Raw genomic sequence first — 23,957 nt, 5'->3', positions numbered from 1 at the left:
GTCACGGTAACGATTCGACCGTGGTGCTCCTACATATTCGCCGACCTGAAATTCTTTTTCGCTTGGCCAACGGAATAGTGCCGCCGTTTAAACGAATAAAAATCTTCCGTTATACGGTTGATATTCTCGCTTCGAAACTAAGAATTTCCTCGTTGGTAATTTCCGTCTGCGAGGCCGCGTCGACGTTCTCATTGACGCGTGGGTTGCCTGAAACACCGTCAACCGCATGATGCATCGCAGTCTCATGTGGAAATTCAATTCCTGAATACGCCGCGGCAAGGTTAAGTATATCCCGTCCTGGCTGCTGCTGAAACACGGATGCCTGCTTCAACCCTTTTCACTATGAATTAGTTTTTCTGTCTTTTATCCCTTAGACGGTTTACAACACATATCCTTGTGTTTAACACGGGTTTCATTAGCCAAACTAAACTGTTCTTTGTCATTATGTAACCTCGGATAAAAGTTCGAAATATATTTAAAAAGCAATTTACAAATCTTGCAAGAGCTAATTATCGTATGTAATATTCGGTTCTATCGTTCGATTATGCGTATGAACATCTCAAATGAACATTTTCTATAAACCTGCTCTTCAATACGTCTTTTTTTTTTATAACGATATGCATTTTATTCATTTTATCAAAACGTAAACAGTTTCAAATCCGAGAACAGGAATATTTCGAGGTTGTAGAAAACGACAACTTCTCGTGTAAATATTGTGCTACTACTACTGCCATTACTATTACCGTACAAGTTTAATATTTGATGTGTATTTAAAGGTAAGTCAATATTTTATTACCGCAAAAAGATATTACCACTTCTATAAATGGAACCATACTCATGATACGAATATTTGTGTATCAAACAAATATGTACATCGTGATACTGGTCCGTGTGCGTTGCCTGCATCTTAGATTATAATTTAACGGTATTTCATAAAGGATTCTCGGCGAACCATTACATAAACAGTTATTACTATCGTTTATAATTCCCTGATATAATATAAATTTTCTTTCCTCTGATCACATCGTAAGTTCTTATTTTCGCTTTTCCTTTATCCAACTAATTGGATCGTGTACTACTCGCATCGCCCAGCTTCAGTGATTTATGCTTTATCGCGAAAGATGAAACCACCCGTACTTCCAATCTTCTGGCGTAATGTTCTGCCGACACATTTATGCCTTCCGCGTAGGAGGGTCAAATACATACTTACTTACACGCGTCAGAAACCGAACATTCTTCAATCTCGGAAATTTTGCTAAAATATTCGGGCAACATCCTCCTTTAATAGGCAATGAAATAAAAATTCAAGCTATTATTACGTATAAACGAGAAGAAAAAAACAAAATTAATGCCGCGATAAATATTTCACCGAATGTATTTAATAAAAGTATTGAAATATATATAATATTTCAGGCACGATCGTATTTCGATAAACATTTTTAAATATTACTTTTTTGAAATTGATATTCTATCATAGAACGATAAACGGAGAAATAAAGCGTAGAAGTAATTAATAAAAATAAATGAAACGTCACATAAACATATAATTATTAAAAAATCGTAACAAAAATATGAAATATTTTACTGTTTAATACAGTCAAATCAAAAGTAAATAGGTGTGTTTCCTTTTGATTTATCCAATTACATGTACATAAAGTAAATTACAACAACAGGTTGATATATCGAATAAAATTAAATAGCACTGTATGTACGTGGATATCTCTATCGATATAAGATCTTAAAGGTAATAAATTTATTTCTCCTTTTCTGTACTTTTTTCTATATTAATATTATAAATATTATTTACTTATTTTATTATGTATTCTGATTAAAATCACTGCCATCTCTCTCCTGTTCCATATTTTTATCACAATCTTTCAACAAATCTTTTGGATAACTCTTATTTCGTGTTTATTTCCACATTATTTATAATTCCAAACTTGAATAACAAAGTTTACGTGAAAACCTGTAGAATACTCTGTATAAAGTTTATTGTAGAAAGCCATCATTCATTTCGACGTAACGAATCTGTGTTAGTAAAGTCATTTCCATTCATTTTAATACAAACGCATGTTTTTTAAGTACTCGATTCTGTTTGCATACCATCTACATAGAAATATTCAAATCTTCCAAATGATTTTAGCATACAAATTCTTCTTTCGTACTATATTAAGTCTCGATTTCCACGGTTCGGAGACGCTTCTCCTTTCGATAATACGAAATCACGGACGAGCGAACAGAGCCGAGCAACGATAATCTTTCCGAGTATACCATCGATTTCATAATTGCATAAACGCTTTATCACGCGAAGAAATTCCATTCTTTATGTTGCCGCACACATAGAATGCCGAGTACTGGGTATTGAATAACGTACGCACCATTACCTAAGGGACTTGTAATTCGATGCGACCAGTAAACGTCGTCACCCTTTCCCCCTTTGCTTTCTGGTTGTAGCACGACGGGACAACATACGTGATCCCACGCGTAACCATAGGTTTCATTGATCGTGTACACTGTTCGTTCGACCATGTATATTGCACCGTTGACGAACGCTCTTGCTTCACTTTATGCACTGTCTTCCATACGATAATGCGACATTGGCTTCCACCACTCTTGACTTTGGGAACGCGCACCTACTTGCCGGTACACGTGCCTCATGTAGTCTCATGTACACGCACTTTGGATTTGTAATCCCTCCGGTAATGAACAACGTAGATTGAACATTGCGAGGGTGCAGCTCACCGTGGTACCACGTGATTAGATTTCCAAATGCATCGAATTTTCCTATTCGAATCAACGAACTCCTCGTCCCACCTACTTATACGACTTTTAGACATTAAAATTCCAAATACGAGGAACACGCGTTTTATATCTTTCATTCTTTCCGAATATCTTCGTGAAATGATATTATGGGCATGAGATAATACACACATTATAGCAGATGACATATATCGTATTGTAATATGCATCTACCTAGATTCGTTGCGAATTAGCCTATCAATTTAATATTCGGCTATTGCAACTCATGGCCAACGCGACAAATATTAACATCGTATCTCATGATGCTTTATTCAGTGACGATCGTATCACTTTAGCTGTTATGGCGTACATTTACGCTAATAATTTAGATATCAAAGTCGCAATAATGGTACATTACGCTAAGCATTTGTATTGTCATAGCTCAATTTCATTCGCTCCACGCTAGCCCCTGTTCCTCGATTTTTAATCTCTTTAATCTTCGCCACTTGTACGTCCTTGTTACCGAAAGTATTTTCAGGTAGAAAAGTAGATCAGGTTCGAAAGCTTCATAGAAACTATGAACGGGGGGCTCTTTAACGTCTCTTGGTGCACGTACACGTACACATATAATGGGCTTAAACCAATTCCGGCTCGCTCGTACAAAGTACTCGCACGGAGCCGTCTGTACCACCCACTTAAAGCATCGTGCTTCTCGGCGTGGCAGCAACAGCGGTACCAGCTACATCAGAGATTGCGAGAGCAGCTCCCAGTTAATAGCATTGCGGCGATGCTGAAAGGCGGCATATCGATGTCTACGTATTGGTCAGTATGCCGGTCGAAAGAGTTTCTAAAGAAAGTCACGCGCTAATCACTTAAATATCAACGAGGTATTCGCGTCGAATCGGGGGTGATCACGGTCAGGGTCGTTAAGTAATTGACACCACGCTTCGTTGCGTTTACCATTTAAAATCTAGTTACCTTCTACACATAATATATTTCTTTCGTTTTTTGCATAGATTAGTTTTTAGAGAAAGTACGTTTCGCTTCTTCCTTGAATTGGTATTATTAATGAAATTCTTCAAATCGCAAATTACAGATTACCAGTGCGAATAAATTGTTTTGCGTAAAAGAGATAGTAGATACGGTATTTATAAATTATATAAACGACGAATCAAATAATTGTCCCATCCGACGAGGAATTTAAAAAATTGCTTCGTATACTTTGGCAATGATCGTATGGTCGCGGTTGTTCGAAATGAAGAAGGTATTTTAGGTATCGATACGGTTTGCGTAGAAATGGTGTACAGTAACACGAGCCGGTGACTAACAGCGCTAACTCTACCCCAGCATTTTCGTCAGCGGGAAACACTGATCCCTTATTCTTGATAACAAACAACGAAAGCGGCATTGTGTATATTACGCAGACGGATATGAACGACCATACGTAATCCTGCTTTAAGCAGGAAAGTGACGGGAAGCGAACGCACGCCATTTAAAAGAAAACGTTTGGAAAAATGTGTTTTACTTTTCCTATTTGTAAGTTTAACAAGATTCAGTGGGTTTTATGTATGGAGTGTAGCTGTCCCATTTCGTATATTATGCTACAAATGTACATGGGATAATCCTCGGAGTAAAAATAAGTTGAAAGTACGAGAAGACTTTCTTTTGCACTAGATGCTGTTTGCAAGTAAGTTAGTTTTGAAAATCGCGATATATGTACTTGGTTAACAATGAAAAGTTCGATGTTGTTTTATTGACCGAGAACTGGAACTAAATACGCGACAGTAATTTTGCGAATTCTTCGCGTGGTATGCCATTGCGAATCACGATTTAGGTAGATCCCATGATCCCGTGTGGGCTTAGAAAACTACCCTCGCCGATTGTCGACGATTTGCGGTATTTACGTCGATTATCGTCTTCCTGCGATTACAGTACAAAGACCTTGTCCCAACGATATCCGGACTCTCGCGGTTGTACTCTTCGAGGAGGCTGCGATATTATGCTACTCATGACGGCTTTGTTGATCGTAATCATAATCTCTGACTATCGAGATGTGTCTAATGAAGGATTGAACGCTGCTCGCCAATGACCAAGAAGCTGCTTCCTATTGAACGAACGTGATTCTCGAGACGGTGGTTCTGGATTTAATCGTTCTTTCAAGTACGCTACTGATTTATACATATGCTCGCGCATGGCGAATGAAATTCTCGACGTGATTATTATTGCTTCAGAACATGGCTTGATTCGATATGGCATGGTATTATGGTCGATTATGGTGCCTGATCGTAGACGAAACACGATATCTTACGAAGGTTTACGAAAGAGACTGCTTAGTGCCTGTAGACGATACTTGACCTAAATAAAACGCTACTTCGACGTGACCAGTTTGAGTTCTTTGCGTGAGATTTGCCGTTCGAGAACTGTGCTACGTATTTATTTAACTTATTCCGTTCGCATTAGAAAATTTCGATAACCCAGAGGCGTATAGTATTTCTACGATTCGTGCTTAGGAATTCCTAAGCATCTATGTAGAAAATTCAACAAACGTTCTATATATTCGAATGTCAAATTTGCTATTAATCATCGGAACGGATAATTTGCCTCGCAACTAACTATAGAAGGGAAGATTTCAAAGAATTTGTTCTAAAGAAAAACCTTTACCTTCCTACCTGTTTAGATAAATCTCACCTTTTCTCTGTTCGACTGTCCGACTAGGACCCAAGTTAGTGAGTACACGCTCCTTATCTAGTCAATAATGATCACGAGACCCCTCATTGCCTCTTCATCCGACCGATCGTACAGAGAGGGAAGTATCCACTTGTCTTGTCACCCCAACATTAGCCGCATCGCTTCGCTAAATCGTTCGCACGAAAATAAACAATCAAATTATTCCCTCCAGCCTATAATTCTTTCATTTTTCTGTCTTTTCTTCCTACTTATTCGATTTCCTTACTCTTTTATTACGACTATTAGCGAAACTACTGCTAGGTCAGCGAGTCGTTGAAAACCGGGATATCAAATACGATATTGCGTTTACCTTGAACGAGTACCAATAAAGTTGGGTGGATCCGATAATGCGTGTTCGTCCATGACGATATAGCGATCAGCTTCGAGGCTGTCATAAAATTAAATGAAGCGTTCCGGGCTCCATTTCCTCCTTCGTTCCTCACCGACGCTTTTTTACTATCTGTGTGACCCGGGGACCTCTCTTCTTTTACGATTTCTTCAGTCAAAGATGGAAACGCTTTTTAAAATATACTGTCGTATTGCGACAAACTTCAATGCGGATTGTAAAATGTTTAACTAAGAAACATCGTATCTATCTATCGTAAGATTCCATAGGCCGAAACAATAAAGAAACTAAAATTTTTGTTAAAGCCATTTCGATAATTACGTCTATATAACGTAAAAGTATTCGTAAAAAAAATGATTCACAAATTTACGCTGGAAACTAAAGGAGTAAGTACTCCGTTACATATTGTACAAAGAATAAAACGTATTCGTTTACTTTCTAAAAAGAAAACACCGATCCAATTATGTAGTCGTCGAATATACGAGATCTCCAATTATCCAAATAACAACAGCATCGGAATATATGTCAAGATCTTAGATGAGAGGCGAATTAATACATAGCATCGCATCGGTACTTTTCGCGTGAAAGTATCGTTATGAATATAAAGAGATGGATACAAGTAGAAGGAAGATAAGGTCGAGGACGTGGACGACGACGACAAGGACGAGTTTCGGCGAGTGCGTCCGTACGTATACATTGTAACGAACGAGTATTTTCTGCCGAGCGGAATACAAACTACACATTGACTGGCCCCCCGCCCCTTTACACCGTGTGGCTCACTCACCCTCTCGCACGTGCAGACACATTTGCGGGGGTAGCTTCGGATTCGTCCCCGAAATGAGAGTCTGCTTTAGTGTCGCGAACGTGTCCGTAGGTACCCGTCGCCTCCACCTCCTCCGACGTTTTCTCTCCTGGTTTCTCTTTATCCTCTTTTCTCCGTCCTCCGTTCAGCTATCGTTCCATCGTGACGTCCTACTCGCACGCGTTCTTGTTACGTAGTTTTATCCTTATCCAGAGTGTCCGCAAGGCACGTTCTCTCAGAGTGCACGGAAACGAGGTGCAGGCTGTCGTCCCGACTGCGCCTGCTTCCTGGCGGAAACGCGACATAATGCGCCTCGTACCGCACCCCAACGATGACCAACGTGCCGTGAAGAGGGCATCGGCCGCGATGACTTTTTAATCACGACGCACGCTAGAAGTTCACCCCTCGAACCATGGTTTGCAGTTCTCAGAGGCTCTCAACGTGGTCCATTGTCAATTCAAAACTAGTCTCAGATGGGACAAGTACCCTTATATCGTGCCCGGGTTCTTTTTTATAAAGAATCCTTCGATCGATGTACAAAATTACTACACGTCTACGATTATGTCGGAGCGACTTTTCTTTTAAGAAGACGCTTCTCTTTAATTTTATCACGTCAAACAGCTTCTTTTTAAATCAAAGTTCTCGCAAGTATCTCTAATGAAATTCTTATTACGTAGCATAATAGTGCATCTTATAGAGATATACGCTTAACAATTTCGAGTATATTTGGCTAAAATTGATGCTCGAAATTATCGGCTAATATAATTTGACGTTTGAAAAAACTTCAACAAATAGGACTTATAAAATAACATGGAATTTTATGTATCAACACGGTAGACATTAAAAGATGGCTTCGAGTCATAATGAATGCACTTGAGCCTAGTCCTTCAGTCTGCGAGATAAGAAAAACATCGGATATTCAGGACTAAAAAGTCCTGTGTAGAAACTGGCGAGACACCAAAGATAGACATATCTTCATCGTTGTGTGTGTTCCGAATGGTTTTCACTGATTAGTACTGTCTTTGAACAAGAAAACGAGAAACTATACAGATATAGCATAACCGTACAGTCGAAAGGGCCTCGATTAAATTCAGGACGTCAACGGAGTGGAATGCGACGTATACTTTACAGAGACGATCGGTTGCGGTATATTTTAGGCACTACATTTTTTCTTTTTTCGAATGTTTAACTCATGTTGTCTTGATAACGTTAATGGAATGTAAGTATGTCTAGATGATTTCAGTGAAGGTAGTATTACATATTTGGAGAAATCGTGCTAGGACTTCGGTGAAGAGAACACTGCCCAATATAGTGCTTTCTACCTGTTCTTCGTAATTTGATATTTTATGCTTTATCTCGAAATGCTTCGACTACTCATTCTTAAAATTGGGATATAAGGATAAATGGGAAATGACATACTTACGATGCACACGGCTGGTGCATATTTTTGAATTCAAAAATCAATTCCCTTTCATTCGTGTCTTCAAACTTTCACGATACTGAAGTTTTTATTATTATTCACTAACGATAATAAATTTAACGCGATATCGAGTATCTCGTGGTATTTAACTTCCGATATTTCCTGTTTCTAAATTGCTAGTAAGAAACGATACGCGTTGCAAAGAGCGTTTCGACAGATGAACGGCAGTTCTATGAAACATCAATCGTATTTGTCTTGTCATAATGGTTTCTCATCGTGTATCGACGATTTGTCCGCTTATTAGTTATACGATTAGCAGGTTGCTACAGCATTCGATTTAGTATACGCGCAGAGGGCGAACACGCCGAACGTACGTTCCAGGATGTAGTCTATAATCGCTTCCTGTGCTAGCGATTGGACGGTAGCAAGGGGTCGATTGTACGTATCCGTCACGTATACACACAGGGGATGTGTTTCAAGGGAAACGATCGATTCGTCGATCGATATTTCCTAATATAACTGCTTTGTTACGATTCGTTTCGTTCCAATCCCATTCTACTTCAAATTCGTGATTCGATATCGGTTTAATTGGTTTAATCTTTCGATCAAAAATAGATTGACCCTTCGAACACGTAAATTACGTAAGCAAATATGTATTTTTTAAACACAGTTCGAATTCGAAGGAATAAGACGACAAAGAAATTTAGATTATTACGATATTATTAATTTATTAAAAGTATCTAAATATAGTATCTCAATATTTACAGAATATTCATAGAATCAAACAAATATATTTTGTGTGTTCCAGTGTAAATAATTTCAAAAAAACAAACCAAAATCAGTACTGCAAAATTATGCAATCATATAGTTTTAATCGCGATGAAATAATCGAGGTAATCGAGGTTGGTTCGAATAGCAATTCGAAAAGATAGAGATTTTCACACTCGATCAACTTTTTGTCAGGCCGTGTACCGTTAACTTGGTCCTCGTATATAGAGGAACGAAAGGGTTGAATTTAAAATAAGTTGGTACAATTTTGCACACGGTGATAGCCGTGCGATTCGAACGGTTAACAGATAGAAGGAAAAACAAAAAGTTAAATCCTCTGGCGAAATCCAGTGGAATGGTGAAGGGGCGTATCGGAGGGGTAAATGGAAGGGCAAGGGAAGCAGGGTCGAATCAGTGCGAATGGAAGTGGACGTTAGGTCGAGCGATCGTCCTCCACGCGTCCGGCAGCCGGTGGATGAGTCGAGGCTCGAAGACGGCCGAGAGTGCACGAATGTCTCCGAAGCGACGAACCCTCGGCCCTCGGCAGAGCGTCGCCCCACCACATCCAGTCGTACTGCGAATGCCACGCTGTGAGCTTCGCATTCGCGGTATTTCGGGACTTTTCATTTGCTCAATAAATCGAACTTCGTTGTCACGGCACAGTGTTTCCGTTTCGTCGACGATATCCGCGTGAACGATAGGTCGTTAGATTTGACTCGATGTTTTGTAGAAATCGGGATTCTTCGTTGTTTCAACGGTAGTTGTAGTTGCACCGTTGGCGCTGCTTTTTCCAGTTCGAACCTAGCGTAAGCGTGTGCCACACGAGAAGGTACGGTCCGAGTGGCGAAAACCGGTGATCGAGGTTATCGAGTGTTTCCTCGCTGATTTATCTAATTCCGAAATTAACGGAGAGTGTGGAAAGTGCGCAAGCCGGAGAAATCGCGATGCGACAGCGCCGGGAGATGCTCCATTTGCAGTGGCAGCGGCAACAGGAAGGACAAGACGTTCCGACAGCAAGATAGAAAGGTTACCGAAGGAACAAACTGGCGCGTAGTTAGATAGCAGCGTGATTGACTCGAGTCGACCGGTAGGGGGACGCTGTCATTTCTTGTTCGAACATTTAAAACGAGCGCGCGGTTTAGCGGAACACTCGGTTCTGGTTGGTGGGACCGTTTTGTTGTTTACCAACGTCTGTGTGTGGTCAAACACAGGAACGTCGATTACTCCGAGGAGAGAGGGTCGGATAAAAAGGTGAAAGAGCGAAACGAACACGTTCGTTCAAGCTATATAGCGAAAGGGAGAGAAAGATAGAGAGAGGTAGAGTATAGGAGAACGCGTGCTCGTTGAAGATAGAAGAAGAAAGAACGATCGCTAAGAAAGAGAGGTAAGCAATAACGGCAAGTGGGCGCACGAGATGCATTCCAGATGGACGATGACGCCGCACAGTCTGTAAGACTCGCGTGGTTTCTACGTTCTATCGCGTTTGTCCGTGATTGTCGTGTCAGGACGTATCGACGATCGTCGGGTGGGTTATGACGCGCGCTTAACGCGCTGCGTGCACGAATAGAAGCGAACGTGTGTCGATCCTGTGTACAACATGGAGTCCGACACGGCGACCGACTGGCCGTCGCCGAGAAAGAGCTCCCTCGAGACATCGATGCCATGGAAATTCCGTAAGGATTCGTGTCGAACGACGGGGGGTGCGATACTCAATTGGGCAATGTGCGCCCTCTGTATTACCAGCTTGGCTGTGTCCAGTCTACTCGTGTACAGGGAAATAGGATTGGAATCGCGGATCGCCAATTTGGAGGCTCGTTGTCAAATTCAAGAAATGCCGGACGTTCTTATTCAGAGGCTCAAGAGAGAAATTCAGGAACAGTTGGAGGTGCATCGGCCAGCGTTCCAGTCGAACGTTTTTCGGATCAAACGAGACGTTTCCGAGTGCAATTGTCCACCAGGTAAGTGTTCTTAGCCGCGAACGCGGTTCCATTCTGTTTAATCCTGCGGAGGTCGTCGCAGTCTAACAATTTCTTATCCAATCGCAGTGTCTGAGATATTTCGGACATGGATATTAAATTAATTATGTTTTATTTTAATTCGAAACTAAACTAACGATTGCTATAGATAGATTAGTTGGCAATCGGAAAAATATACCAATAAAATACAGCGAAACAATGATAAATAGGTAAAATAAGTTTTATAGATATACAGTTGTGTAACTTGCAAGTTATGGGGCATTACCGTGTAGTTGAAATAGCTGCGATTTATAATAATTAAGCAAATTATAAATATACCTTTGTAACACACGGAGTACGATAAATATATACGTTGCGAGAAAATGATAACAGTAAAAAGTTGTGTTTAACACGAACTATTCAGAATGCTCGCTTGATGTATTTGTTGTGGAAACGGTCATAACATTCGTCACACGTGATACAGTTGCGTTCGAGGCATAATAATATCTTGCAGACGTTTTTAGAAATATTTTGAGATTGTCTCGAACAACACGGATAGATCCACTTTCGTTTTTCTACTATTTTCTCCGTTAACCGATTAATCGTCGACTCGTCCTTGTTCCGTCAAGGACCGTTCCATTCGCGATTCTTTTTCTGTTAATGTGCTTCTAATGTGCTTGTCTCTTTTAACATTGCAATAATGAAATAGAACTATGTTAATACTTCTTGTCGTCACAATCAATTGTATTATTCGTAGCATCGCGATAATGTATTTTTATCCAAATAATAGAAATTCTTTCCTTGTTTCGTGAGCTATTTTTTGAACAGGATGCTCTTTGTCAATAAACTTTACGATGCATCAGCGTCATTTAAGAATACACATTCCCAAAAGGATTTTGCACGCATCTATCGGATTGGTTGCTATCTCCGCAGGGTTAATATTTGTTTCCCTTGTACTCCATGTTGTTCAAACTTCTCCAAGCGAGGGTGGTTGGCGATTTCGTTGACTGCTTTCACCGAACGGAACTCCTTGATTATGCGGCATTTTTCTGGTATTCATTTATCTTCTTCCGCGCGTCTTTTCCCGGTCTTTGACGCGAGAAAAAGGCACGCGTGGTACGTAAGTAAGTACAAAGCCCAGGCTAGCGGTCGTACCGAGATCTCGTTGGATTGTCATCGCGTATACGTATATACACGTATGTCTGTATTCGTGCACCTATAGTCAACTATGTGCATGTGTTGAAAGAGGGAAGAGCACGGAAGGAAATATATACGCGTGTAAAAAAGGAAAGAGAAGACCCAGCTTTGTCTTGGGATGGAGCAACTTCGGCTCTCTCGGACAAAGGATCTGCGATCTCTTGAGTATTTCGATCTTGGAGAATGCTCGACAGAGCGTCTTTTTTCCGAGATCACTCTTTGCACTCTATATGGAGAGGGGATCGTTCGAATGAATTTGCGCCTTCGCAATTTAAACTTTGCATATCCGCAGAAAAGATATCAACTTGCTACCGCGCATTTGTATCAATTGTCTGGCCAGTTTGCGAATAACGACACCCTATAGAGAAGTATGCGTTAACGGCAACGAGCATCCTTTGAAGTTTCTTTTTCTCGAAAATTGTAATTTTCTTACCTTGCCTAATTAATTAATCGTAAAACGAACAATATTTGCTAAAACCATGCACAAAATAGAAAAAAGTCGTACCACGATCGAAACAACCGCCAGCGGGGTATTATGTAGAATGAAATTCCCGAAATTCTAGCGTTAATGCACAACCAAGTTTAGCATTCTGTTACCCTGGTCGCTATTACACGATGCAAAATCGAAAATCGAAGATTCGTTTTGGTTTTAAAGCTGATTCGTTGATTTTTCTATCACGTCCGTAGCTAACTATCGTCGTTGTTTGCTGAATTTTCTCCCAATTTATTTGAAAATAGGATTATTTTAGGATTATTCTTTCCCCCTCCCCCCCAAAAAAAGGAAAAAGAAAAAGAAGAAAATAGGTATAAATGACTATGAATTTATTTAGACGCGTTAGTCTTCTCCTCTTTTTTATTCTTTATCGCGTGAAAACATTATCAATCAACAATTTCACTTAGTATACATTATCAATATTGTGACAACAACGTCAATGGAATGCAGAGAGATAAAACGAGTTGTATGCATTTCACACTACACGGTAGCCGTTTTCGCAGGCGTACGTCAAGATACGTACATCTTCTTCGGATAAATCGTACAAAGGTTTGATGCCGTCGCGTCGATCGAACATCAACGAAATGTCAATGTACACTTCGAGAAGTATGCGACGACGCCACGGCGCTCCCCGTTTTCGCCAGTCGGCATTCTTTCTGCGAGCACGAGATCGCGAAGCGATACGACGATTCGTCTCACGTTCGCCGATTGATTAATGGCCATTATCAAAGATCGAGCAACGCTCTCTGCATCCGCCATCGAACTGCCGATGTGTAGTGACATCAGTAAGCGACGATAATTTTCTCCAATTCTCAAATGAACGGACAACGTTGAAATTTGTTCTAACAAAGATTTCATGCTTTTAATTCTCTACAACCGGAACTTATATATATATTCTTTCTTTCTTTCTTTCTTTCTTTTGGCATTTGGAAATAATGCCAATTTGGCTTATGGGAATAACGTTCAAAATTGTATTGCCGTATTCGAAATGATTAGATAGAGAAATAATTAGAAGTAACCAAAAGTTACTAGGAATGTCTGCCGACTCTTCATCGGGATACATAAAATGTAGCCCTGTGTCTGCAATTCATCCGTCCATTAATTTACAATTCTACCTTTCTTCGTTTCTCTGTGTTCTTTTTCTCCGAATTTTTCATTATGGATTTAGTCAAAATTAAAAAATAGCGTCGGAGCGTAATAAATTTCCCTTATCAAAGTGAAGCTGGTGATTAAATGCTTTTGCTTACCGGCGTATGGAAAATATCGCATATGTCGTTGAATATTCGAAAACGAAGACTGGATGCGACCGTTTTAATATCTTGCGAAGCATCAAACGCTTGTTATCTATCCAGTTCGATCCTCCACATTTTGAATATTCATGAACGTTATTTTTTTTTTTTTTTTTTTTGGCCGATTCTGCAAACATAGACAACATCGCGCGGAAGGAACATTGTTTCTTCCTGGGAATGGAGACAACGGTTGCTTTCCGGCGAATGAATTTGAAACGAGAGAAACCGCGGGGTAGGTGTGTAAAGGAAGAATTTACTTAGGACGGATTCAACTCGAGAATGGAGAGTTGCCATGAAACTATCGAACTCGGAAAGGGAGTTTACCACCGATAAATATAACTTTGACACAGTGGCCACGGAATTACGGTATCCAGACTAAATTATAAAGTTACGAACGTCGGTTATGAGCGGCACTTCCTATCAGAAATCGACTCTGTTTCGTTGGAACGCCTCTAATTTCTGCGTTTAATTACCTACGTAATCGTAGTAATAGAAAATATATAGCGAATAATTTGAAAGGTTCGTAACGGTCTTACCAATTTTCAGAAATATCGTATTTCAAAAATTCTTACGATTATGCTTATTAGTTCGAATAACTAAAATTCTACCGTAAATGCAAATTGTACGCAATAGTTAATTCTATAAACCGTTCGGAAGCTATATACTTTTATCAATCCCGCAAATTGAAAAGCAGAGAAAAGTGAAGATGTTACTAACGTTGTTTTCTAGATTTACTCCAGAATTTGTGTCATTTATGTTACCCTTTTGCAACGAAAGGACATACGGAAGTAGATCGTTTTTTGAGAATTGAATATCGATATTATCAACTTACGTTATGAAATTAAGATACCAATGAAAAGTGGAGTTAATTAGTTTTGTTTCTACTAGACTCGTGTAGCATAGGATATAGATAAGATTTAATCAACAGTGTTCGCGTTATTAGACAATAAAAAAATGAACGTAATATTATCAAGAACGAGGAAATCTGAACGTGATAGTCAGGATTTAATACCTGTTAATTAAAATACTTGGTCATAATTGAAGGGGTTCTCGACCCCTGAAAATAGCAGACAATACCGAAAGACGGGCGAAAGGAACGCACCGTTTTCCCTGTCTTCTTGCCCAATCCGATCCCTATCTCCAAGCTTCTTTTTTTTTCCTCTTTGTGCCAGCCTCTTTCTTATCGTTTCGTCCTCCATGGTCGTCTCTGGTAGCAACAAAGGGAGCGCCGTGGCTCCTGACTCGCGGCATCCCGAAATTGAGATGTGCGAGCTGACGCACGAGCATCATAAATCTTTCCCTCCCTCGTAGAATATGGCATATCTATTCCCCCCTCCCCCCTCTTGTATATACGCTCCCTTTTCCTATAACATTCTGCCAACCAAGTATCTTTGAAGCTACGTGGCGTTACACTGTGAACTTCGACTCTTCTTTGCTCTTTTGACGGATGATTTTCGATCCTTGCCCCGATTTCCAACCTGTCGAGCTACAATAAAACCGGTCAGGTCGAAAGCAGATACTGTATCGATAAATCTATTATCGCGTGTACGATAATAATTGGCAAATTTTCGGTTGGAAGGGGAAAGCTCGATGTCTCGAGTTAGGATTTTGTTTTCTAAATAGATCTCGAGAGACTGCTCGGTGTTAGAGGTTGAAAGCCAGACGTTCTTCAAGAATCTATTTTCAGAGAACCGCTGATTGTAATGGTATGATTTTTAGGGCGTTTCTTCGCGCGAAGAAAACTTCGGTCATAAAAAATTTTACGAATTATCTATTATGTTGTTTCGCCGCAAGTAATCATTACCTTTATCTTCGTCTTGCTACAGACGAAAAAAAGGTAAAAAAAAAGAGATACAAAAGTTACGTATAGATAAATAGTCAAAAAAACAACGTGCGTTCAACCTAGAAGTCATTAAATATCATACGTTATACGTTCTATCTCCGATTGTATTAAGAAGAACTAGGAAAAATCGTCGAATTACAGAAGAAACTCGTAATATCGTTGCTTAACTGCTAGGTAGACGCTTTTGATTTAATGCGAGGCGAATTACTATTTGTGTAAGGGTAAAAGCACAGTCCGTTTCTCGCTGTCTTGGAAAATTGATGGCCGTTGTAAAGTTTTTATCGAGGAAACGCCTTCTCTTCCCTTCGAAATCGATGTAAAGACCCGCTTGTCTTGCCTAATTCAAGACCATTTGTTTGCTTCTTTAAATTTGTTCTTTAAATGAATCCTTGGAATTCATGGGATTTTCTAGTTGCCTAGATAAACGCCAGGATTATGGTTCCCCTCGAACGAATCAGGTTTACGATCTACCGTTAATTCTTTCACAGAAGAGATTTTTCCGAATGCTTCGCGCGTCAAAACTATTACAACATTTTGTTACAATTCTTCAAACCATTTCGTCGTATTTGAAAGAATGTTGGACAATATTCACCGTGCAACATGAAAGAGAACTAAGGAAAGAATGATTCGTCGTATCGATATATTCGCTTCTGACAAATGCGTCACAAAAATTTATATTCTAATATAGTTGCGGAACGGACCTTCCGGAACTTTTAAGCGAAACTTCACGCTTCGTATAGAAATAGCAGGGAAAAGGACAGAACAGAACAGGGCGGAGAAGCTGTAACAAATTGAATGTTGCATTTTCTACCGACGACGTTGACTTCGAAAGTTCTCGGAAGAAGGTGCGATTTACGTTTGCTGCACGTGCGTCAACCGTGCAGCTGCCTAGACTAGAAGTTTATGCTGAAGGACCTCTCTTACCAGCGGCGAAACTTACAGCCAGCTTATATACAAAAGAATGGCTGCCCTTGTTTCTCACGACTTCTCGAAATCTTTTCTCATTGAAGTCGTTTATGCTGCACGGATATTTCCCCATTTCTTCCCGTATTACGTTTTTAAACGACGAATTAAAAATTTTAACGAAGTTAAAATAAAATTGGTAGCTGCGATTCAAGACAAGAGACATGCATAGACAAGAGGAAATTTAAACGCGGAGAAAGATATCCAAAATATCAAAAGATATGAACAAGTTGAATTCTTAGGTATTAGATTCCGTTAGTTTAATCGTATTTAGAAAAACACGGATTTACATAAAATTTACAATTTTTATCTTAACTAATGTTGTTCGGATCGTGTCTATTCGAATCTCGCCATGTTCATAAACGAGCTTATTATAGTTTGACTTTCGATTCACCGACACGAATCACATAATTCGAAGGAATTATGTAATTTTTTGTAAGTTCGATCGTTTCAAACCAATCACGATTTCAATAGGAATTATCAACCTAGCATCGCGTAAGATTAGGATACATTATAGATCTGGGTTTTCAGTTGGCAAGAATGCGCAGTTCCTCGTCGTTTTGAATACCGGATAATGGAACAATAGATTCTATTACGACGCGTATCGACAAGTTGGGTTGATCAATGGGATCTTCGGTTAACTTGGATGTTATTCGAGACGATTCCCTTTCGGGTCGAAGTGTTCGCAAGGGTTAAGAGTTAAGAGCTAAATAGACCAGAAGCTTTGTAGCTGGTACTGCCTCTGCGCTCGGTTAGTTTGAGGTTGACCGCTGTGCGATGTAACGTGCATTTAGTGTGTTTTCCTTCGCACCCTTTGAACGAATTTTAACGAATATATACTGGCGTTCGAGGGTGAACGGAAAGTGGCGGGAAATAGAAAAATAAAACGACGGTAAAAGTGCTGAGGAAATGGTGGACCATGCGAGACCGCACTTTAAGCTAAGGGCTGGAAGTAATAAGCCAAATAGTGGAAACGTAAACGAAGACGAAAATAGAAGTCAGCGGAGAATACAAACAAAAAAAAGCAGGAAATCGTGTAAGAGAAAAGCGGAAGGGGATATAAAGAGAGGAGGGTAAAGTACAAAAAGTTAAGTCGAAGCGAAAGGATTTCGAAAGAAGAAAATTTCTTTTTCGTTTCTCTCTATATGTGAGAAAAAGGGAAACGGCACAAACTGTCGATGCGGCAGTGGCGGAAATGCTTAACTCGGAAGTGGTTGAATTTGCATGAATCGTAAGCGGTCGTTACGTTTCTATGCTTATCCGTCTGCCTTCCGCTCGCTTAAACGTTGTTTAATTAGTCGATACGGCTTATTCGTGTGTATTTACGACGGTCGACCAATCTGCGGTATTTTCTTCGTTTGATGCACGATTACTAATGGAAGTACGTGGTTCGCTTCTGCCGCGAAAGGAGAAGACAGCACGGTTAGATGGAACGCAATAAATATTCGCGATTCGCGAAATAAAATCCAAAGATACGATGTTTCGTTTCTCTCCTTTTCTCAGATATGACGTAAAAGTGGCACATTTAGTCCCCTCTAGTCACGTATCTATATCGCTATGTCTTCTGAATCTTATTTCGCCTACTTGTTATTGTCTGGTCGTCACGTAGCGTGTAAAAAGCTCTTGATCTTGCTATTTCATCGTGGTAATAGAGTATAGTTCGTTTTAAATTATCCTTAATGTCAGCTATTTCTTGCTATATACACGGAACTGACGATTAATTACGTTCGAGCGACGGTATATCAAAACGGATTAAAAGGTACAAGCATGCCGACAACTCTTTTCTTGTCGGATCAATCGCCGGAATTACGGTGTGTATGTTAATGAAGGTGTGACCGGCGCAGCGCGGCGCGCGGTGCGGTGCTACGGATTCGAGCGGGCAGCAGGAGACTTTTTACGAAACACATATCGGATCTGCACATTCGGATCACCGTCAGAGTTCGAATCGGGAACGTGTATCGAATGATACGGCGCTCGATCGACGAACAGAGAAAGGGAAAGAGAAAGAAAGAGAGAGAGAGAGAGAGAGAGAGAGATATGGAGCAAGCACACGGCACACCGCATAATTAGAGATGAATCGTTGGCAAAATTCGAACGCGATCGAACGAGGAGAGGACGAAGGCGAGGGCCACGGAGCTATTTCCCGTCTGATTGAATTCGAATGCATCGGGATTCGTGTGCGAGGGCACGGTACATACATCGCGCAGGGTAATGTACGGGCACGTGTACCGCGTGTACCGAAATTGTCGAATGAATCACGTTTCGACGGACAAGTGCTCGCGATTCCCCGATAACGAATTTGAGACCAGTGCAAACTAATCCACATCCAAGATCAACGCTTCGATCAGGTCGAGATGGTTGACTAACTTTCGCTGTTTAATCGAAAGAGTAATAGCCCGCGTTCCGCTTAATCATGTTCCAATTAACAATCGCGTCTTATTTAGTCCTTCGATCTTAGGCTTATTTCGTTATTCGATCGTTTATTTATTTATTTATTTCCGAAAGCCTTCGTCAGTCGTTATCAACGTTTAATGTATACCAAGATTTATCGTAAACGATTACAACTAAAATTTTATAGACGGAACAAATAGATACGTATGGTAATAGTTAATATCAATTTTGTCAACAGGGATTGTCAACTGCATTTTTTCGATAATTGTAAAAATAGGACATCCAAAGTTTGGTAATTCCAGGATGAAATATTTACGCTATAACGATATTTCTCTATTACAAATGCGAAACAATTTCTCATACGAAAGGCGCCTGATTTTATGAATTATTATTTATGATTATTTCAATAACATTGTAACGATGCTATATATTTCTATTATCGCCATTTTATTACTCATTTCAAAGCGAATTCGACAGGGCATTATGAAATGTATGTTTGGACAATAATTTATCGGGTATGTTTATGAATATTGGTGGCAAATGCAAAGTTCGAATAATATCTGCTACTGATTATTGTACTGCGTACAATAGAATAATAATATCCTAGATAAGACTAATTGTAATAGTCTTCATTCATATACCTATCGCTTTGATTCCAACACTTTTGAATCGCTTGGCATAAATTATATCGCTATTACGATTTTATTACTCGTAAACTTTCGTAGAGATAAGATTCTATTAATTATTTCTGAGATCAACTCATTAGGCAAATGAATTTCCTTTTTTATCAATAAATAGCTAAGAAGACCGTATTCTTCCGAGATATGGAATAGAACCGTGTTAATAAATAAAAAAAAGCGTGTATCGGTGCGACTTAATGGCATCCTTTAATCTCATTATTGTAATTCCATTACGAATAAAATAACATTTATCGTCAACGTTGATCGAGATACCGACAATTCATCGCCACGCGTCGTAAGATGTAAATTTTTCCAGAATCCCCAAATCGAAATATTTGTATAAAATGAATAAATAAAATTTCTTGGCATCGACTAACGTGTCTATGGCACGTGCTGCCACATTTTCGCATGGGAAATACACAACGTGCCAGCAACGTAATCGAAGACGGAAGGGTTAACATTCCGATAATGATTCTGAAATTCTTAAACTTTATCCAACCGCACTCGTTAATGCGAAAGATATTACGCGTTATTAAATAACGTTGACCGAGACGTTCGAACGAGCAACTCGCCTTTTAACGGCTGTTAACAAACTGAATATCTACGATTTTAATTACAACGTTCGGAAACAATTTCCGATTCCGATAAAACTTTAATATATTATCATTCTCGTGAATAACGAATAGATTATTGGTTACGAATATAACGAGTTGGTTACACGCGTGCGCTGATTACAAAGAGACGAATGGGAACGAGATCTGATTTATGCGTCGGGGTTTCCTTTCGGAACGGAAATATAGCTTTACACGTTTGGTGGGAATAATTTCCGATCTAAGTACGTGCGAATCGAAAGTCGCTGTGTACGCTCGGTGTTCCGTAAAAACATACATACCGTGGCACCCTTTCCTACTCCCGTTCGCTCGCTCTCTTTCAGGACGATGTGAAATCGTTGAATCGACGTTTCTCGAAATGCCTGAATACGCCGAGTCTCGTGAATTTCACGATCCCGCGGTATCGAAAAGAAACGAAATTCGTTATACGTTGTATAAGTATACAACTACGTAAGTAACATCGACGCTTTGCAAGTTGCGAACTCGATCGATGCGTCTCCTGAACGGTCGAATAAACGTCTTTGCCGAACGGAACCGTTCCGTTACCGTTCCACTTCCGAACTGATAATACAAATGAACCTTAATACGGATAACCTTTGTCATAAAAAGGAGAAATATTTCCCGTTGACCGCGTTTCCGTAGCCTTTAGCCAGTAGAGTCTAGGCAAGACGTATCTAGTCGGTGTGTCTGGCCGCGATGCGATCCTCAAGGCATAACAGTTTCTCCACGGCAGATAGCGACGATGCACGGCGATGCATCTCACGCTGCTACATACTGACAAGCTCTGACGTGTAATGGACCGTTCAAATCCGTCCACGTCGTCGATCTTCAATAACGAGAGATCGTTTCTATGGTTACACGCGATCAATTGCCATTCGACTTGACTGTTACTCGCTTGCCGTGAAACCCTGTTATTGCCTCGACAGAACGTCAAGAAGTGTGTCGAAGTGTGTGCGTGATCTTCTGTTTAGCATGTGCATTCCAAGATGGTATTTCTGTCCGTGGATATAAATATGTGCCACGAGACTGGAGAACCGCGAACGAACGTTTGTATATCCCTGGAAGTTGATGGATGGACCAAGCTAATAATTTCGTTTGCGGTATTCTCGAAATGATCTCGACGAAAAGCAGAGAAAGTACGAAACCTCCGCCGATGATGTATCTAACGAACAGAGAAAATCTTATAGTCAAATGAAGTAACGCGCGATGCTCGGTTTATGTTATGCGTTCAGACACGTAGCGATAACGGAATAACTCCTCTCGGACAAAAATATCCACGCGCATATCGTCTATTTCCTAGAAGAGTAGCGTATCTCAAAACACGTCTATTCCTTTATTAGTCGACCACCCCTGCCGTTGTATTAATGTCGAGGGAACATACTTTCAACGAAAGGAACCATCTTTTCGTTCCGTTTGGATCGTATTTGTACGAAATTTGACCGACAATTATAGCCACGACAACCTCGTTGCATTACGATGCAAACAGTGTTTTGTAATATTTCGTATAACGCGCGTTATACGACAGTATTTCATCGCTTGCCACTTAATGTATTTGAACAGACTAGGTACACTATACGTTACGGTCGCATATAATCGTATAAAACAATATATACACATTTCGGGTGATTTTTTGCGAAAATAAGCGTATAGCGGGTGAAACTTGTTTCATGATATTTCACCTTCGATCGTTTACCGACTCATCTGACTGCGGTCATTGTTCGCGGAACACGATTCTACTCCAGTCGCCGAGTAAAATGCCTTGACGCGAAGGAACGGAGAGATGTAGCCATGTCGGAATGCTTGAATTGCCCACGTACACGCGTATACGTAGACGCATTTATATAACATCGGTTCTAGTAGCCAAAGGAAACTCGTTTGCCGGTTTCACTCTACAGTCGGCGCTGATTACCGAATACGAATATCGTCAAACAAAGTGATATTATTACCGGCTCGATGAGCTTTCTCGTTAATTCTCGTGATACTTTTCGATAAAATTGTCGCGTTTATCTTTATTATGAGTACGTGGCTGCTCTTTTCTAGTCGCGCGTCTATTCTTTTAACGTAATCTCGATTTCTCGCGTACAAAGATATTTCCTTGTAGATACTCGAATGTCTTTGTTACTTGCGGATAAATATCCGACACTTGTTTATGAAAAAGTATGTATTTCTTATATACATATATGCCTTTTTACGCTGGAACAATGGAAAAGCTGTGTACGAAACGAAAAGATTATCACGAATACGTATAAGTCTTTCGGAATTGTTACCTGACCGTACATAACGTAGAAAAGGTAAATTACACGGTTGTAAATTCTGAGCAGTAGCAGCAATACTGATTATCTTGTGGTAGTAAATCACCGCGATAGCGAAGACGCGATGTTATATAAAATATATGAAATTTAGAAAGAACGGGAGACCGTACTATCGCTTAAGAACTCAATTATTAAACGATGTACGAGGGTGTACATCTATATTCAATGCACTCTATTTTAAAGTAGAATTAGATCTACTTCGTAGTACGTAGCGTGTTACTCCCACGAGTAGATCGATGATATTATGCAAATAACAAATAACCTGAACTCATAATCGTCACTCGATGCACGAATGAACATTCTTTGCCTACGTGAACCGCATTGCGCGTAGAATTTCTCTCCTCGCGCGTACACTATGCATTTTCTACGTTTATCGACATTTGCGTAAATGAAAGACAAATTAACTTCGTGAAAGGGAAAGTTTGCCCCGTTTAACGTTACTTTTCCTATAACACAAACGTTAATTGGAAAGCGATTCTACAGACGCGATAGAAAAAGAAAAAGCAAAGAGACGAATGCTGTTCGCCACGATCGTGCAAATAGTAACGCAAAGAATCCTTTGCGAAGGAAGAGTTAGCAGCGATCATTGGAGCAGCCTGTAAAAATGAGAGTCGCTACAACACTGATTCGTTTCGCATTGTTAACGATTATCATCGAAAAGTTTCATGATCGATGTGTCGAGAATAAAAACGAATTAAGCGACCATTAAACAGAGGGTTAATTTAAACTCCAGAGTGCCTATAATTTAGAGTGAAATTTTTGAAGAAAGTATCAATTTTGAGGTAAAAACAGGTATTTTTAATAGCCGCGACCCAGCGATTTCAATAGCTAATAACCTACTTTTCACACGATGCAAAGCAGTCGAGTCTATCCATAATGAAATAGATTCTCGATTTAACGTTTCAGATAGATATAAATGTTCGTCTATTCGATTCGATTACATCAGCAAGATAACAAAAGAAGGATCTATAGGAAGAGCTATTTGTAGAGGCAATCGATATCTTAGATATGAAGAAACATCCTCAGCGTCGGTTCCCTTTCTAACATATTCGCGTCAAAGGGACGATATTATACGAACATAGATATACCGCTTGCAAACGATGAAATATTGGAAAATATACGAGTCCACTGAATATTACCGAGCTGTGAAATGCATATTTGCAAGATTTATATATCGATCCCATTCCCCGTCGATGATTTATATCCGAAGAATTCAATGTATCGTAAACAATAGGGGAATACGATCCGTGAACGTGATATATTTATTATTCGAACAAGTTTCCCGACGATTCGTCAATCTGCAGTGAAAAACAGCCAGTGAAGACCGTGGACAGATCCCGTGTGGAAAATGCATTTTCACGCCAACAGGAGATGAGCTTAACGTGATTAATTGCAGCGAAACGCGTTTAATCTCGAACGCT

At 39.9% G+C, this 23,957-nt stretch overlaps 2 protein-coding genes across 20 annotated transcripts in view; both read left to right on the top strand.

The window, feature by feature from the left end:
* Positions 1 to 2,993: 2,993 nt before the first annotated feature.
* On the top strand, positions 2,994 to 5,264 carry LOC117208893. Its single transcript, XM_033450398.1, has 2 exons — positions 2,994 to 3,561; positions 4,672 to 5,264. Exons 1-2 carry the CDS (start codon positions 3,317 to 3,319, stop codon positions 4,826 to 4,828), a joined length of 402 nt encoding a protein of 133 aa, XP_033306289.1. The 5' UTR covers positions 2,994 to 3,316; the 3' UTR covers positions 4,829 to 5,264.
* A 4,093-nt stretch (positions 5,265 to 9,357) lies between these two features.
* LOC117208866 (collagen alpha chain CG42342) overlaps positions 9,358 to 23,957 on the top strand; it is a 121,035-nt gene continuing 106,435 nt past the window's right edge. For 16 of the 19 annotated variants that reach the window (XM_033450312.1, XM_033450306.1, XM_033450305.1 and 13 more), the window contains exon 1: positions 9,359 to 10,760. In XM_033450312.1, the coding sequence (XP_033306203.1) occupies positions 10,400 to 10,760 (361 nt within the window). In that variant the 5' untranslated portion in view covers positions 9,359 to 10,399. Of the gene's footprint in view, positions 10,761 to 23,957 lie in introns of all 19 variants that reach the window. The other 3 variants (XM_033450319.1, XM_033450314.1, XM_033450311.1) reach the window with 2 other exon arrangements.

This window comes from Bombus bifarius, unplaced genomic scaffold, assembly GCF_011952205.1.
Source record: "Bombus bifarius isolate JDL3187 unplaced genomic scaffold, Bbif_JDL3187 scf7180000008163, whole genome shotgun sequence".
Lineage (NCBI taxonomy): Eukaryota > Metazoa > Arthropoda > Insecta > Hymenoptera > Apidae > Bombus > Bombus bifarius.
Note: the sequence above shows the minus strand (reverse complement) of the source record. Positions and strands in the feature narration are given on the sequence as shown.

Coding starts and splice junctions, on each gene's coding strand:
- LOC117208893 (XM_033450398.1), top strand. CDS start 3,317: ATGAACGGGGGGCTCTTTAACGTCTCTTGGTGCACGTACACGTACACA. Junction 3,562..4,671: donor ATATCGATGTCTACGTATTG/GTCAGTATGCCG, acceptor CTGCGATTACAG/TACAAAGACCTTGTCCCAAC.